An 11,821-nucleotide genomic window follows, 5' to 3' on the forward strand; every position below is an offset into this window, starting at 1 on the left:
GGCAAGCAGAGATGTTTCTGTGTACAAAAAGGTAACTTAGGCAGGGAATGTGTCTGTCAGTGGGGCATGCCCCACGTCCATGGGCGGGCAGGGGGGACAGGTCGCTTGCCTGAGTGAAATGGAAGGCAGGCTGTCCCGCGCCCCAGACGACGGAGGATGTCGCTGCCTGCTCGGTGCTGAGCAGCTTGCAGTTCAGGTACACGTTGCAGGAGCCGGGGAGCCCAGAGCCCGGGGCAGCGAAGTCCTTTCCGTCGGGCACCATCAGGAGCACGTGCAGCAGCGAGCCCCGGGGCCCGGCTGGGGCCAGGCCTGTCCCCTGGGGCGCGGCCCCGCCGCCCGCCGGCCGCTCCTCGGGGCTCCTTGGGCGGCAGAGGGGGATTTGTGCACTGCCCGCCCAGCTCCTGCCGGGCTCCTGCGGGCCCAGCTGGGCAGCTGGGGCCGGGCGCCTGCCTGCGCCTGACCGGGCACCGGGGCTGGCCACGAGCTGCAGGGACACCTGCAAGGCAAGGCACAGCTGGCCAGATGTGCCACATCCGGAAACAAGGCGTAACTCAGGAAAACACATCACGCCTTTGGCTCCAGAACCCACCCCACGGCATTAGGGTGGTTGCAAGCTACAGCTTTTGCTGTAAAATAAACTACACGTGGCTTTAACAAATAAAGTCCAGGCTGGAGTGCAAAACCATGCAATTACAGATGGATTATTGAATGGTCTGGGTTGGAAGGGACCTTAAAGCACACCCCATTCTTAACCCTTCACCTGCTAATACAGAGAGCTGCTTATCCTCAGAACTGTCAAATCCTTCAAACTGTTAGTGCCTCTCAGTCAGAAGCTGAGCACACTGGTAGAAACTGTGGCCGGAGAAGGTAATTCCTGAAGTGACGAGGACAAGGAGGACCAAGCCTCCATGGCAGGAGAGACCTCAGCTCTCGCCACATGTGAAGGAGCCAAAGCTCCAAGCCCTGAATATGTGCCACTCAAAATTTGCCTGTAGAGTGGTTCCTGTATTCAACTCCCAGCTTAATGACAACATTCCCAGACTGCAGGAATTTCAAAATATTTCTCCAAAACCCTAAGGAATAAAAAAGGGGTTAATGTTATTTTATACAGGTCTTGCAAACCTTTGTGTCTGAGACCTGGTAAGTTGAAACAAAGAGAGAAAAGAGGAGTTAAAAATAAGAGTGTGCAGCCAAAATTAGCGACGACTCAAGGCAGAGATGGTAAAACACATACCTTCAGTGGCCCAACTTGTGTGTGATCTCCCTCTTTTTCCACAGGTATGTCCCAGCTGACACTGAGCAACTCAGCCTCAATCACCCTGCGGAGCTGAAGTGCTGCTGAGCCAATGGCCACAGCCTGAGGGTAGGCAAGGAGTTAATTTTGCATGATTTCTACCAGATTTAAAGAATTTTGGGGGGAAAAAAAAAAAAAAGCTTTCTGGCTTTCTGGCTCCCACTGTCAGTTGTACCAACAGGGATTTGGGAAATCTCCTTTATTTCCAATTCCAGATTAATGCAAAAATTGAATAACCTAAATCCTAGTAAATGAGCACAATTTCCATATTGAAAGATGCAATTTACTCCCCTATTAAAAGAAAACAGGTATCCTTGGTGCTGATTAAAACAACATAAGCTGAGTTAACCCCTCTCACCCTCTTCATCACAGGCAGATGGTCATGCAAATAATCTTATCAGACAGAAAAATACCTTTTCCCCCCCAAAATGCACAAGTTACAGCTGCTTTTCACAGCTTAAACAACAGTCTTAAAGATGAGGGGAGTACAATTCCTTTTGCTTGCCAGTCTCAGCCTCAGAAAAGCCTTTAATGAAGTGACAGGGGTGACAAGCCTGGAACAGTGAACGGTCCTGGCCCCAAGACTGCCAGAGCTGCAGAAGTGTTGGGCCAGCACTCCCAGGGATGCACAGGGTGGGACTGTGGGGTGCCTGTGCAGGGCCAGGGGCTGGGCTCGGCGATGCCGTGGGTGCCCAGAACATTCTGTGATTCTGTGAAGCCTGAGCAGCAAGCAGTGCAATGTCATTTCCCCCCTAACATCTGACTGCCTGCACTGAGTGCCTGTGGGAAGTGGGAATGCAAAGAATCCCTGTGCTTTTCAATACACAAAGAAGGAACAACTTGCAGTAAATACCTTTTTCTGCGTGCTTTTTCTCATGTAGATTTTGAAAGCCAGGTCAGAGCCCCACCAGTGCTCCATCATCCTTCCCCCCAGGCACACAGGGAACACAGACTGCTGCTGGAACTTCACCACTGCAACAAATATCCAATATCACCTGATATAAACCAACGTTCTCCTGCAGAGTGCTCTGTCACAAACACAATCATTTAATTCTGCACTGTTCATTAACACCAATAAAGTACACTGGCTTTCATTTTTGAAGGCCAGCAAACGGCAGGAGGCCAGCAGGACAAAATGAAGATTATGAATTCATAAATAATTAATAAAAATTAATTAATAAATTATGAAATACATGAATGTAAACCAACATTGTAACAGCATTTAAAGACTTCAGGTGACACCAAGTCTCTGTATGCAGTAAGAGCTGCCCCTCCTCAGTGGGAGAACCCTGCCTCATCTTAACTAACAGAGTTCAAGAGGGCTCTTGAGGGAGCCAAAGCTGAGCTGCAAGACAAAGCACAGCTTCAGGAGAACAGGAGGGTGTGCAAGCAGAGACAGAACCAATTTGCATTCAGTCTGGAAAGGAGTACAAGTGCAGTAACAGTGTTCACAAAGGAGAAGGAAGTATTCTTGTGATGACAAAAATGCAGGTTACACCTAAGGAAATGTCCAACTGGATGCCCAGCTCTTCCCCACCTTGTCTGGGGTGGCTGTGGAACCTTGCCCATCAGGCATATTTAATAAATGACATAAACAACTCTCAGGAAGGATAATGCTGCAGTGGATTGACTTCAAGTCTTCTTCAAATTATTTTCTGTTTTACCATCTATTTTTCTAGGTCCCAAAGAGCTGGACTGCACACAAGGCAAAGGCCAGGAGGATGGATGAGTTTTGGATTCCAAAGGTTGCATCACAAAAGTTCAGAAGAACCAGATGTTTTCTCTGGCCACAAATGGGGAATATACAAGAGAACTCAAAGCTTCTCAAGTGCCACTCAGACAGATGCAAAGCCAATGAATGGCCACATGGGAGAGGCATTTGAAAGTCACCCTGGCACTCCAGTTTCTGGGAAGACTGGGCAGGGAGCATCTTGCTCATCCAGCATTCTCTGCTCAGTGGCACAGAAACAGAAATTGTTCTCAGGGACACAAACACTGGTGGTGACTCTCAGTACAAGGATAAATGTCTGCTGATTTGAGCACAGGACTGGGGATTCCCTGGATCCAGCAGATTATGTGAGCTATTGGAGACAGTACATGACACACTTTCACACCTGGGGAATTATTTATTTGGGCTGTAAGTATCTCTGATTCTTCTAAAAGTCCTTGATCATCCTCCCACTATTGCAGAAAGTTTTTATTGCTTTATGTTCAAAAGAAGGAATGGCCTTTCTAACTTGCTCTTTCCCTAGGAAAAGAAATTTGAAAATCCCAGTATGAATAATTCTTGGAAGAAAAAAAAAAAAAATTAAAAACTCACTTGGCTTCCTTCTCCCTGAGAGGATCATTCCCCCACCTGCAGCACAGCAACTAACCATACTGTGATTTTCAGGCAGCAAAGGAAATACGTGGAAAACGCTACTAAATAATTTCCAAAGAGATGGAGTCAACAAAACTAAATCTAAGGGGGGAAAATGATGCTCTTACCATCATGTGTGATTTTACTTGAGGCCACTCGAATTGCTTCTGTTGCTATGGAGACCTGTCCTTCTCCATCCTTGGAGACCCTCATGGGAAAGTGGTACTCCACAAAGAAGGTGCTGTGAATAAAGAAGCGGCAGGGCGACCACAATCCACCGAGAATCTGACGTGAGCCCATGAAACTCAGCACAGCAGGCAACTTCCAGATTCACAGCTGGCTGTAGCCCTTCTTTTTAGGGTAACTGCAACTCCTACTCTATGAATTCCTTCCACTGATTATCTGTGTGCCAGGTAATCCTGCTCCAATAAGCCCCCTCTTGTTTCCAGTGTGTACTGAACATCTGCAGCTCCCCAAAACCCTGGGAAAGGCACAGCCTGAAGCGAGCCCACATCAGGATGGATCAGTCACACCTCTAACTTTCCCAAATTATTGTATCCCAACCATTTCCCAAGCTGGAGATTTGTTGGGATACGATTTCCTCAGAGGAGCAGAAGCCTCAGAAGCCTGGAGACCTTGGGGAAGCTGCACTACACAGGAGAGCTCAGGGAGATCTGCCCTGAAGGCAAACAGCAAACAAAGCAGGAGGAAACAACCCCCCTTACCACTTGTGGACAGATGTGGGCCGTGGAGGCTTCCCCAGCAAACCTTTCCTCCTGGGGGAGGCCTGCAGGCTCTCAGGAGGGATTTTCAGGCTCTCTATGGTGACTCTGGCCAGGTGTATTCGCTGCAGCAATGCCAACCTGTCTGCACCCAAGGCTGTGAGAGGAGCCATTTCTCTGGGGTCTTCTGGAGGAGCAGAGGGAGAGCAGCTGGAGACACAGAAATGAGGTTCAGGACTGCAGAAACGTCCCTGACGTGACCAGAATGAAGGGGGAATGGTAGCTTGGCGGGATGCTACTTATAAAGCTTCCCAAGGTTCACTAAAACATACATTTAAAAAATATTTTTACAACAAATTTGGTAGTCTCTGTAATTGTCTGTAACAAAAATCTTACAATATCTGGCATCCATAACTGAAAAAAAAAAACCAACCCAGAAAGTGCATGTTCCACATTGCTGATCTGAAAAACATCTCATTTTAACTCTTCAAAAATAAAAGCTTCATTTAATGCCATGTACAAAAGCAGGGAGATGATAGAGTTATAGACAAGGACAAGTCTGCTGCAGAGGAACAGCAACAGGATTTTTGTCATAGTTTTAAATCTCATTTGTGTCATTTGCAAGACTTGAGTTGCAAATGATTTTGTGTTTGGTTCCTCTGGGGATAAGAATTTTACCTGATGTAAAAACAGCAGTGTTAGTCAGAAAAATAATCAGAAATAATTGTTTGGAGCAAAAATGGAAAAAAATATAGTAACAAAACCTTTACATTAGGTGTATTGTACAAGATAAGGTTGATAACTGAACACTTTGACTGGTTCCATATGAAAAAAAAAAATGGGAATGCAGTTTAGATGAGGGAAAACAAAAGTCACTGATTTAACTACCTGGGTTTAGTTTCTGTCACATTCTGATCAAAGGCATGAAAATCCTTCTGTGGATTCACTGGAGCTGCTTTTTTGAGAGTTTCTGTCTTGGATGGTTTTTTTGAGGATTTAACATCATCATCATCACTGAGGAAATCGCTCAAACTGGAATCAGATTTCTAAAGCAGAAATAATGCACACAAATAAGAAGTTAATTGTCATTGTGCAGAGTCCCATAATGGTCACAACACATAAATGGAAAACAACTTGTGCATTGCATCAACTGAAAGAATTAAAATGCTATCAAAATTTCAGGGATTTAAAAAAAAAAGTCTCCCTGGATAGCTCCAATGGCAGCAATTTCCAAACTCAATGCTTGACTTTGCAGTCATAACAATATTCTTTTAATAATAATAACTTCGAGCAATGCACACACAGGTACTCACAAGCATTTGTATGATACTTAATGCTTATCCAGCTGTAAAATACTGAAATCTGTACTTTTTCTGACCATGCCAACCTCCTGCCCTGCACATTAGGGAAGGCCCGTTTTCCTTACAGATCTGCACTTACAGGAGCTGTGTAGAACAGCCTCTCCAGCAGGCTCTGGTCGTAGTGGGGATCCCCCAGCTCGCTGTCGTGCGCCTCGCTGCCAAGGGACAGGGAATCCCACAGGGAGCCCGCTCGGTCCCAAAGCTGCCCCGGGGAGAGATCAGCGCTGAGGGTAGAGAGAGAGAAACACTCCTGGGGGCCAGCCTTGTACAGGCAGTCCCCAAGGGACGTGGACAATGTTCCAGCCTGGAGCTGGGCCATGCTGCCTCCAGCCAGGGGCAGCCTTTTCCTCTGTCCCCAGAGGAAAGCAGTGCGTGGGAAGTGAGGGACAGCCTGGGCGAGAGCAGATCCCTGCAGATCACTGAGTGAGGGACAGCCTGGGCGAGAGCAGATCTCTGCAGATCACTGAGTGAGGGACAGCCTGGGCGAGAGCAGATCTCTGCAGATCACTCAGTGAGGGACAGCCTGGGCGAGAGCAGATCCCTGCAGATCACTGAGTGAGGGACAGCCTGGGCGAGAGCAGATCTCTGCAGATCACTCAGTGAGGGACAGCCTGGGCGAGAGCAGATCTCTGCAGATCACTGAGTGAGGGACAGCCTGGGCGAGAGCAGATCTCTGCAGATCACTGAGTGAGGGACAGCCTGGGCGAGAGCAGATCCCTGCAGATCACTCAGTGAGGGACAGCCTGGGCGAGAGCAGATCTCTGCAGATCACTGAGTGAGGGACAGCCTGGGCGAGAGCAGATCTCTGCAGATCACTCAGTGAGGGACAGCCTGGGCGAGAGCAGATCTCTGCAGATCACTGAGTGAGGGACAGCCTGGGCGAGAGCAGATCTCTGCAGATCACTCGGTCCAACCCCTCCTCACAGGGAATGAAATGCGAATAAAAAGGTGTCAGGCTGGATTCTGGGTGTCTTGGAAGCTGCAGATTGCACAACCTCTTTGGGCAACCGACTCCAGACCTTGATGATTTTCATTGTGAAACATACCTATGAATATCAACCTCTAATTTTTACTCTTCACTACGCTTTAAGATACCAGTGATACCTAAGGACAGTTTACTTTGATTAAAAAAACTCTCCAAGGTATACCTGAGTAGGTGCAAATGCAAGTATCTTTAGACACAAGCTGGGGTTAGTTTGGCTTAAGGATTTTCTCTGGGCTGTGAGCTTAAAATAATTCTATGATCTGCAACACTACAGTGTTATCCACTGATAAAACACAGTGAAAAAATAAGTGCAGGGCACAAGAAACATGAGCCATAAATTCTGAACCATATCTGACCCAGAAGCTGTGTCTTCAGGGCGCAGATGTGGACACCATGGAAGCATCATTTATGCTCTGCTACACAAAATGAGAGTAAAAGGTCCATTTAATATCTGGAGAAAGATTAAAAATAGCTACAGTTTCTTATTAGTTTTAATTTACAGAGTGTTTCCTCTCCCAAGTAACAAGGTATTTGCTTTATGTGCTTACTTTACGTAACATTTTAGGCCACAACACTTACAACTATTCAGTAACTTAATTTTAGGAAAGATTGTGGGTAATCTTTCTGACATCATCTTTCTTTTATGAAAGATTGTGGGTAACCTTTCTGACATCACTTCCACACCAAGTGGCTTGCAGCTGTCAAGGCTGTCATGCATTAAAGCTGGGCTATAAAACACCTCCATCACTTGCACACAGGTCACTGGTTACATTCTCAAAAATGGGAATGTAACCCATTTTGTGGGTTACAAGGGTCAAGAGACACTTTTAAAAATGGTCAGATGAGGACAATTTTGCAGAAGTCTCCAGTGCATCACACTCACCTGCCCAACAGTAACTGGATTGCTCTTTCTTCAGAGTTTAGGTCAAACTGCTGACCTGAAACTTCAGAGCCAAGGTGATGGGGATCCCCAGGAGTGGGCACAAAGCTGGACTTCAGGCCTTTTGGGCTCCTGGGTAACAGCAATGGAAGCACAGACAGCAGAAAAAGGAAAAACATAAACACATTAAGGCATGCTCAAGATGAATCCATTAATCAGTCTATCAGTTTTTTTCTGTGAAGTCCAAAATAATCTACTTAAAGACAAATGCAAACAGTTTGTGCAGAAAGAAATGAAATTGAGCTTGCAAGAGCATCACTGACTGTCAAAGACAATGGCATTGCTTGCTGGTTATCACAGAACAACAGGCAATATTCACATTTTTCCAGAGGGAAACCAAGAAATCTAAATTTCTTTTCTCCTAAGAAAAAACCATGCGTTTAGGTCATCAATTACTTACACTTTTCTGAAAAACTGTTTTTTGTGATGCAGTGCCATTTCACTGGCACTGTCTTGCACTACTCTTACGCCCTACCAAAATGTAATATTTCCTTGACAAATAACTTAGAACTAAATACAAATATACTAAGAAACTAAAATCAAATACTTCAAGGCTCACTACGTGAAGATTAAAATGAATTCACAAAATTTAGGCATTTATTCACAGGTAGAAATTAACTTCCCATTTGAATGATGCGCTGATTTCACCCTAAATGAATCCTAAAACACATCCTGTGAATCTCAGTATCTACAGTTTTTGGATAAAGCCTCACAATTTATGGCTTGGAGCTTGAATGTCACTTCCCCCAGTCCAAACTCACTTTGTTGGTGCTTGGAAATCGTCGAAATCATCTCTCTCTATAAAATGAGACATTTTATTCAGTTCAATCTCCATGTCTGGGCTGGACTTCATTGCAGAAACAACCATGGCATCACGGAGTTTACTGCCCTGATCCAAGAGAGCTGGGAAACAGGCAGAGGGATTAATTGCAGCATTCAAATGCATTCTAAAAGCCATGTGGAGACACAATCAGTGTGTCAGCTACAGTCAAGAAACTTGTTTTCTGCTGTTGAAAAGAGATCTTGACGCACTGGGGGTTAAACATGCTTGATACACCAGAAAACAGCTGAGCTGGGAGTGAGCAGAGTGCTCCTCCATCGGTCTCCCACCCCGCTGCACAAGGAACTGTCTGCACACACAGGCTCAGGTACTGAAGGGCGTTATCAGGATAATTCAGGGAAGAGCGGATCGCCACTTCAGGATGTCTAACTTCTGTTCTTTTCTGTAAATATGGAACTCCAAAGACAGCACACATGGGAACGTGCCCTACTCCAATGCTGGGAAAGCCTTTCTGGATTGATGCAGCAAGAGGGAGCCAAGTCTCTCTTTCCCTTCAGAAAACCTGACAGATATTCAGAAATGCAGACAGGCAGAGGCAAGAGCATCTGCAGTGAAAGGAGGAAGATGAGGCAGGCTGCACACAGACCTGAGAGCAGGTCTTCAGTAGCTGGGCTGTGCACGGAGAGCATCCGTGTGCTGCCCCTGGGAAGCGCTTTGGGATCGCTGCTGGCGGGGAACGACGGGGGCTGATCCTCAGGGCTCACTTTCACACCTTCCTCTGGCAAAATCACGTGGGGATGAGGGGCAGGAAAGGTGAACTTCATGTTTTCAGAGCTCTCTTGGTACAGCAAAGGGTCCTTTCCTCTAGGGAAAAATGAAACTGTATTTCAGTGACAGCTCCAGAGGGTGGGTAAAGGGATCCAGAACTCTGGAAATTCTCCAAAAGGAAACGGGACATGTTATTTTAATGATTCCTCACCTGCCACTGAGACCACCAGAGAGACCCACCCAAGCTGCAAGTAGAAGTTTTTATTTAAAAAAAGCTTTTTAAAGGGTCTTTTTTACAAGAGCATGTTGTGACAGGACAAGAGGGAACAGATGCCCACTCACTGCCAGAGGGTAGGTTTAGATCAGATATCAGGAGAAAGTTCCTTGCTGGAGCACAGTGAGACTCTGGCACAGGTTACCCAGAGAAGCTGTGGCTGCCTCATCTATGTCCAAGGCCAGGCTGGATGTGGCTTGGAGCAATCTGGGATAGTGGAAGGTGTTCTGGCAGCAGGGCTGAAATGAGATGAGCCTTAAGATCCCTTCCAGCCCAAATTATTTGGTTATTCGGTGATTTTAGGCACCTCTTGTGTGGTCTTGCATGACTTGAACTAAGTCAATCTAAGAAGCAAGTTTCTACCAGACAAGAAATTGTCCCTGTCCCCTTGGAAACCCTCAACATCTTGGATTTCATACAAAATGTACGTTTGAAAAGATCAAGCATCCCATAACTCACAAGTGTACTGCCACCACTTAAAAATTCTGCGCGCACTGCAAAATAAACCACAGTTTTGTCATGAGGAAAACAGAAAAAAGGGTACCTAGGAGATGTGGCTTTGCTGTTGTCAACAGAGTCCTGTTCAACAGGCCCCTGGGTGTGCCTGGGCTGCTGGGCTGGAGCAGGAGGCTGGCACGTGCTGCTCTCCTGGGCAGCAGCAGCACCTGAACCTCCCCGTGTGGCTGGCACGCAGCTGCTGCTGTCATACAGCTCTGGCAGAGGCTCTAGAACCAGCGACACCTGGGACACAAGATGGGGAAATATTACCTTGTTCTTTTCCTATCTAAGTGCAGTAAACACTGCAGTCAAATCCACCTGTTGTGCAATGAATGGAAAACTGCTGCTTCTCTACATAAAGTAATATTTACATTACACAGCTATGTCACATATTTACAACTACTTGTTTCTTGTCCCACGTTTCCAAATCCAGTCAACTGCCTTTCATAATCAGTTTTCCAGAGCCAATTCTGGCTGCAAGACACAACTTTCTTAATTCCAGATGTCAAAATCTTCTCTTATTCCAGCCCAGTGAAGTGTAAGGACCAAATATCCATTTTAAATCCACTGCTAATACCCACTCTCAGTGTAGAGATGACCACATGTATCTTGTTAAGGTCAACTACCCCACATCCCTCTAAGCAAAATGAAGCTGACACCACCATTATTTGGTTTTTTTTTTCATTTGTTACCTTAGCTCAGAAATGCCTTGGACAGAGAGTGTGCCATGTACAGCTTGACCCTGCACCTGATTATGCCAGTGTCACAGCACATAATTTATAGTAATATCATATTATCATGCAATAATGACCAAAGACATCAAGAGTACCTGCAGCTCCCCGAGTTTCTCCGATGTTGGTGACACCACAGCAAAGGAGCCTTTGATGGGATGGCTGGGAGACAGCTGGGACAGTTTCGTGATCTGTGCCCGGCCAAGGGGCAGGTGCTCACGCTTGGTTAGAACCTCCAGGACAAGAACTCCCATATCTGCAAAAATCAGGAACACCTTCAGGTCACTCTCACCGTCACAAGTGACATTTTTTGGCTAAAATTACAGAATATTATAAATACCCCTATTACGGTAACGGGGGGGGCAGCAGGTAAAGAAGGGTCAATACAGACATTGTAACTGGCAGTAGATGATGGGGAATAGGTATTTGGAATTTGGAATAAGGATTCGCAGGAAAGGAACGCTTAGGGCAGGACATGGGGGAATGAATGGCTTACCAGTGCTGGAGGGTATCCCCAGGCCAGCCCGTTCCGCCCTGCCCGGGAACAAACGGCTCCGGACGCCGCACCTGCCTGCCCTGGCGCACCTAGAGCCCACGTCCCCCCGTGCCAGCCCGCTCCCAGCGCGGTGTCCCGGCGCTGTCCGTACCTGCCAGGTAGGCGGCGAGCTGCCGGGGTCCGCAGCGCACGGCGAAGCGGGCGCAGGTGCGGCCCGCGGGCTGCCCGGCCCTGCCGGCGGGCTGCAGCACGGTGCCGCCGGAGCTCTCGCCCCACCACCGCAGCCGCACCACGGCGGCGGGCTGCGGGCCGGCCCACAGCACGCGGGGCACGGAGCAGCGCAGCCAGCAGCGCGCCGGGCCCCGCACCAGCGGCGGCAGGCTGACGGCGGCGGCGGGGTCACCGGGACCTGCGGGGACAGGCGGCGTCAGCGGCCCGTACATCACCCCGGGCGCCGCGCCGCTCCCCGCCCCACCGCGGCACGCCTCTATCCCCGCCGTGTCCCCCGAGCCCCGCTCCGCCGCCCGTCCCGCCGCGCACCTCCCCTCCGCGGCATCCCGCCCGCGCCTCCCGCCCGGCAACGGCCGCGGCGGCGGGGACTACAGCTCCCGT

At 47.9% G+C, this 11,821-nt stretch overlaps 1 protein-coding gene across 1 annotated transcript in view; it reads right to left on the reverse strand.

Moving 5' to 3' along the window:
- Positions 1–11,821, reverse strand: part of C2CD3 (C2 domain containing 3 centriole elongation regulator) — a 37,916-nt gene that overhangs the window by 25,895 nt on the left and 200 nt on the right. The window contains 14 exon segments of the mRNA XM_066571813.1: positions 110–496; positions 1,235–1,357; positions 2,148–2,266; positions 3,782–3,894; positions 4,379–4,585; positions 5,264–5,421; positions 5,816–5,960; positions 7,605–7,733; positions 8,423–8,564; positions 9,089–9,306; positions 10,029–10,225; positions 10,812–10,969; positions 11,361–11,618; positions 11,750–11,820. Of these exon segments, the coding sequence (XP_066427910.1) occupies positions 110–496; positions 1,235–1,357; positions 2,148–2,266; positions 3,782–3,894; positions 4,379–4,585; positions 5,264–5,421; positions 5,816–5,960; positions 7,605–7,733; positions 8,423–8,564; positions 9,089–9,306; positions 10,029–10,225; positions 10,812–10,969; positions 11,361–11,618; positions 11,750–11,820 (2,425 nt within the window).

The sequence above is a fragment of the Molothrus aeneus genome, chromosome 2 (assembly GCF_037042795.1).
Source record: "Molothrus aeneus isolate 106 chromosome 2, BPBGC_Maene_1.0, whole genome shotgun sequence".
Classification (NCBI taxonomy): Eukaryota; Metazoa; Chordata; class Aves; order Passeriformes; family Icteridae; genus Molothrus; species Molothrus aeneus.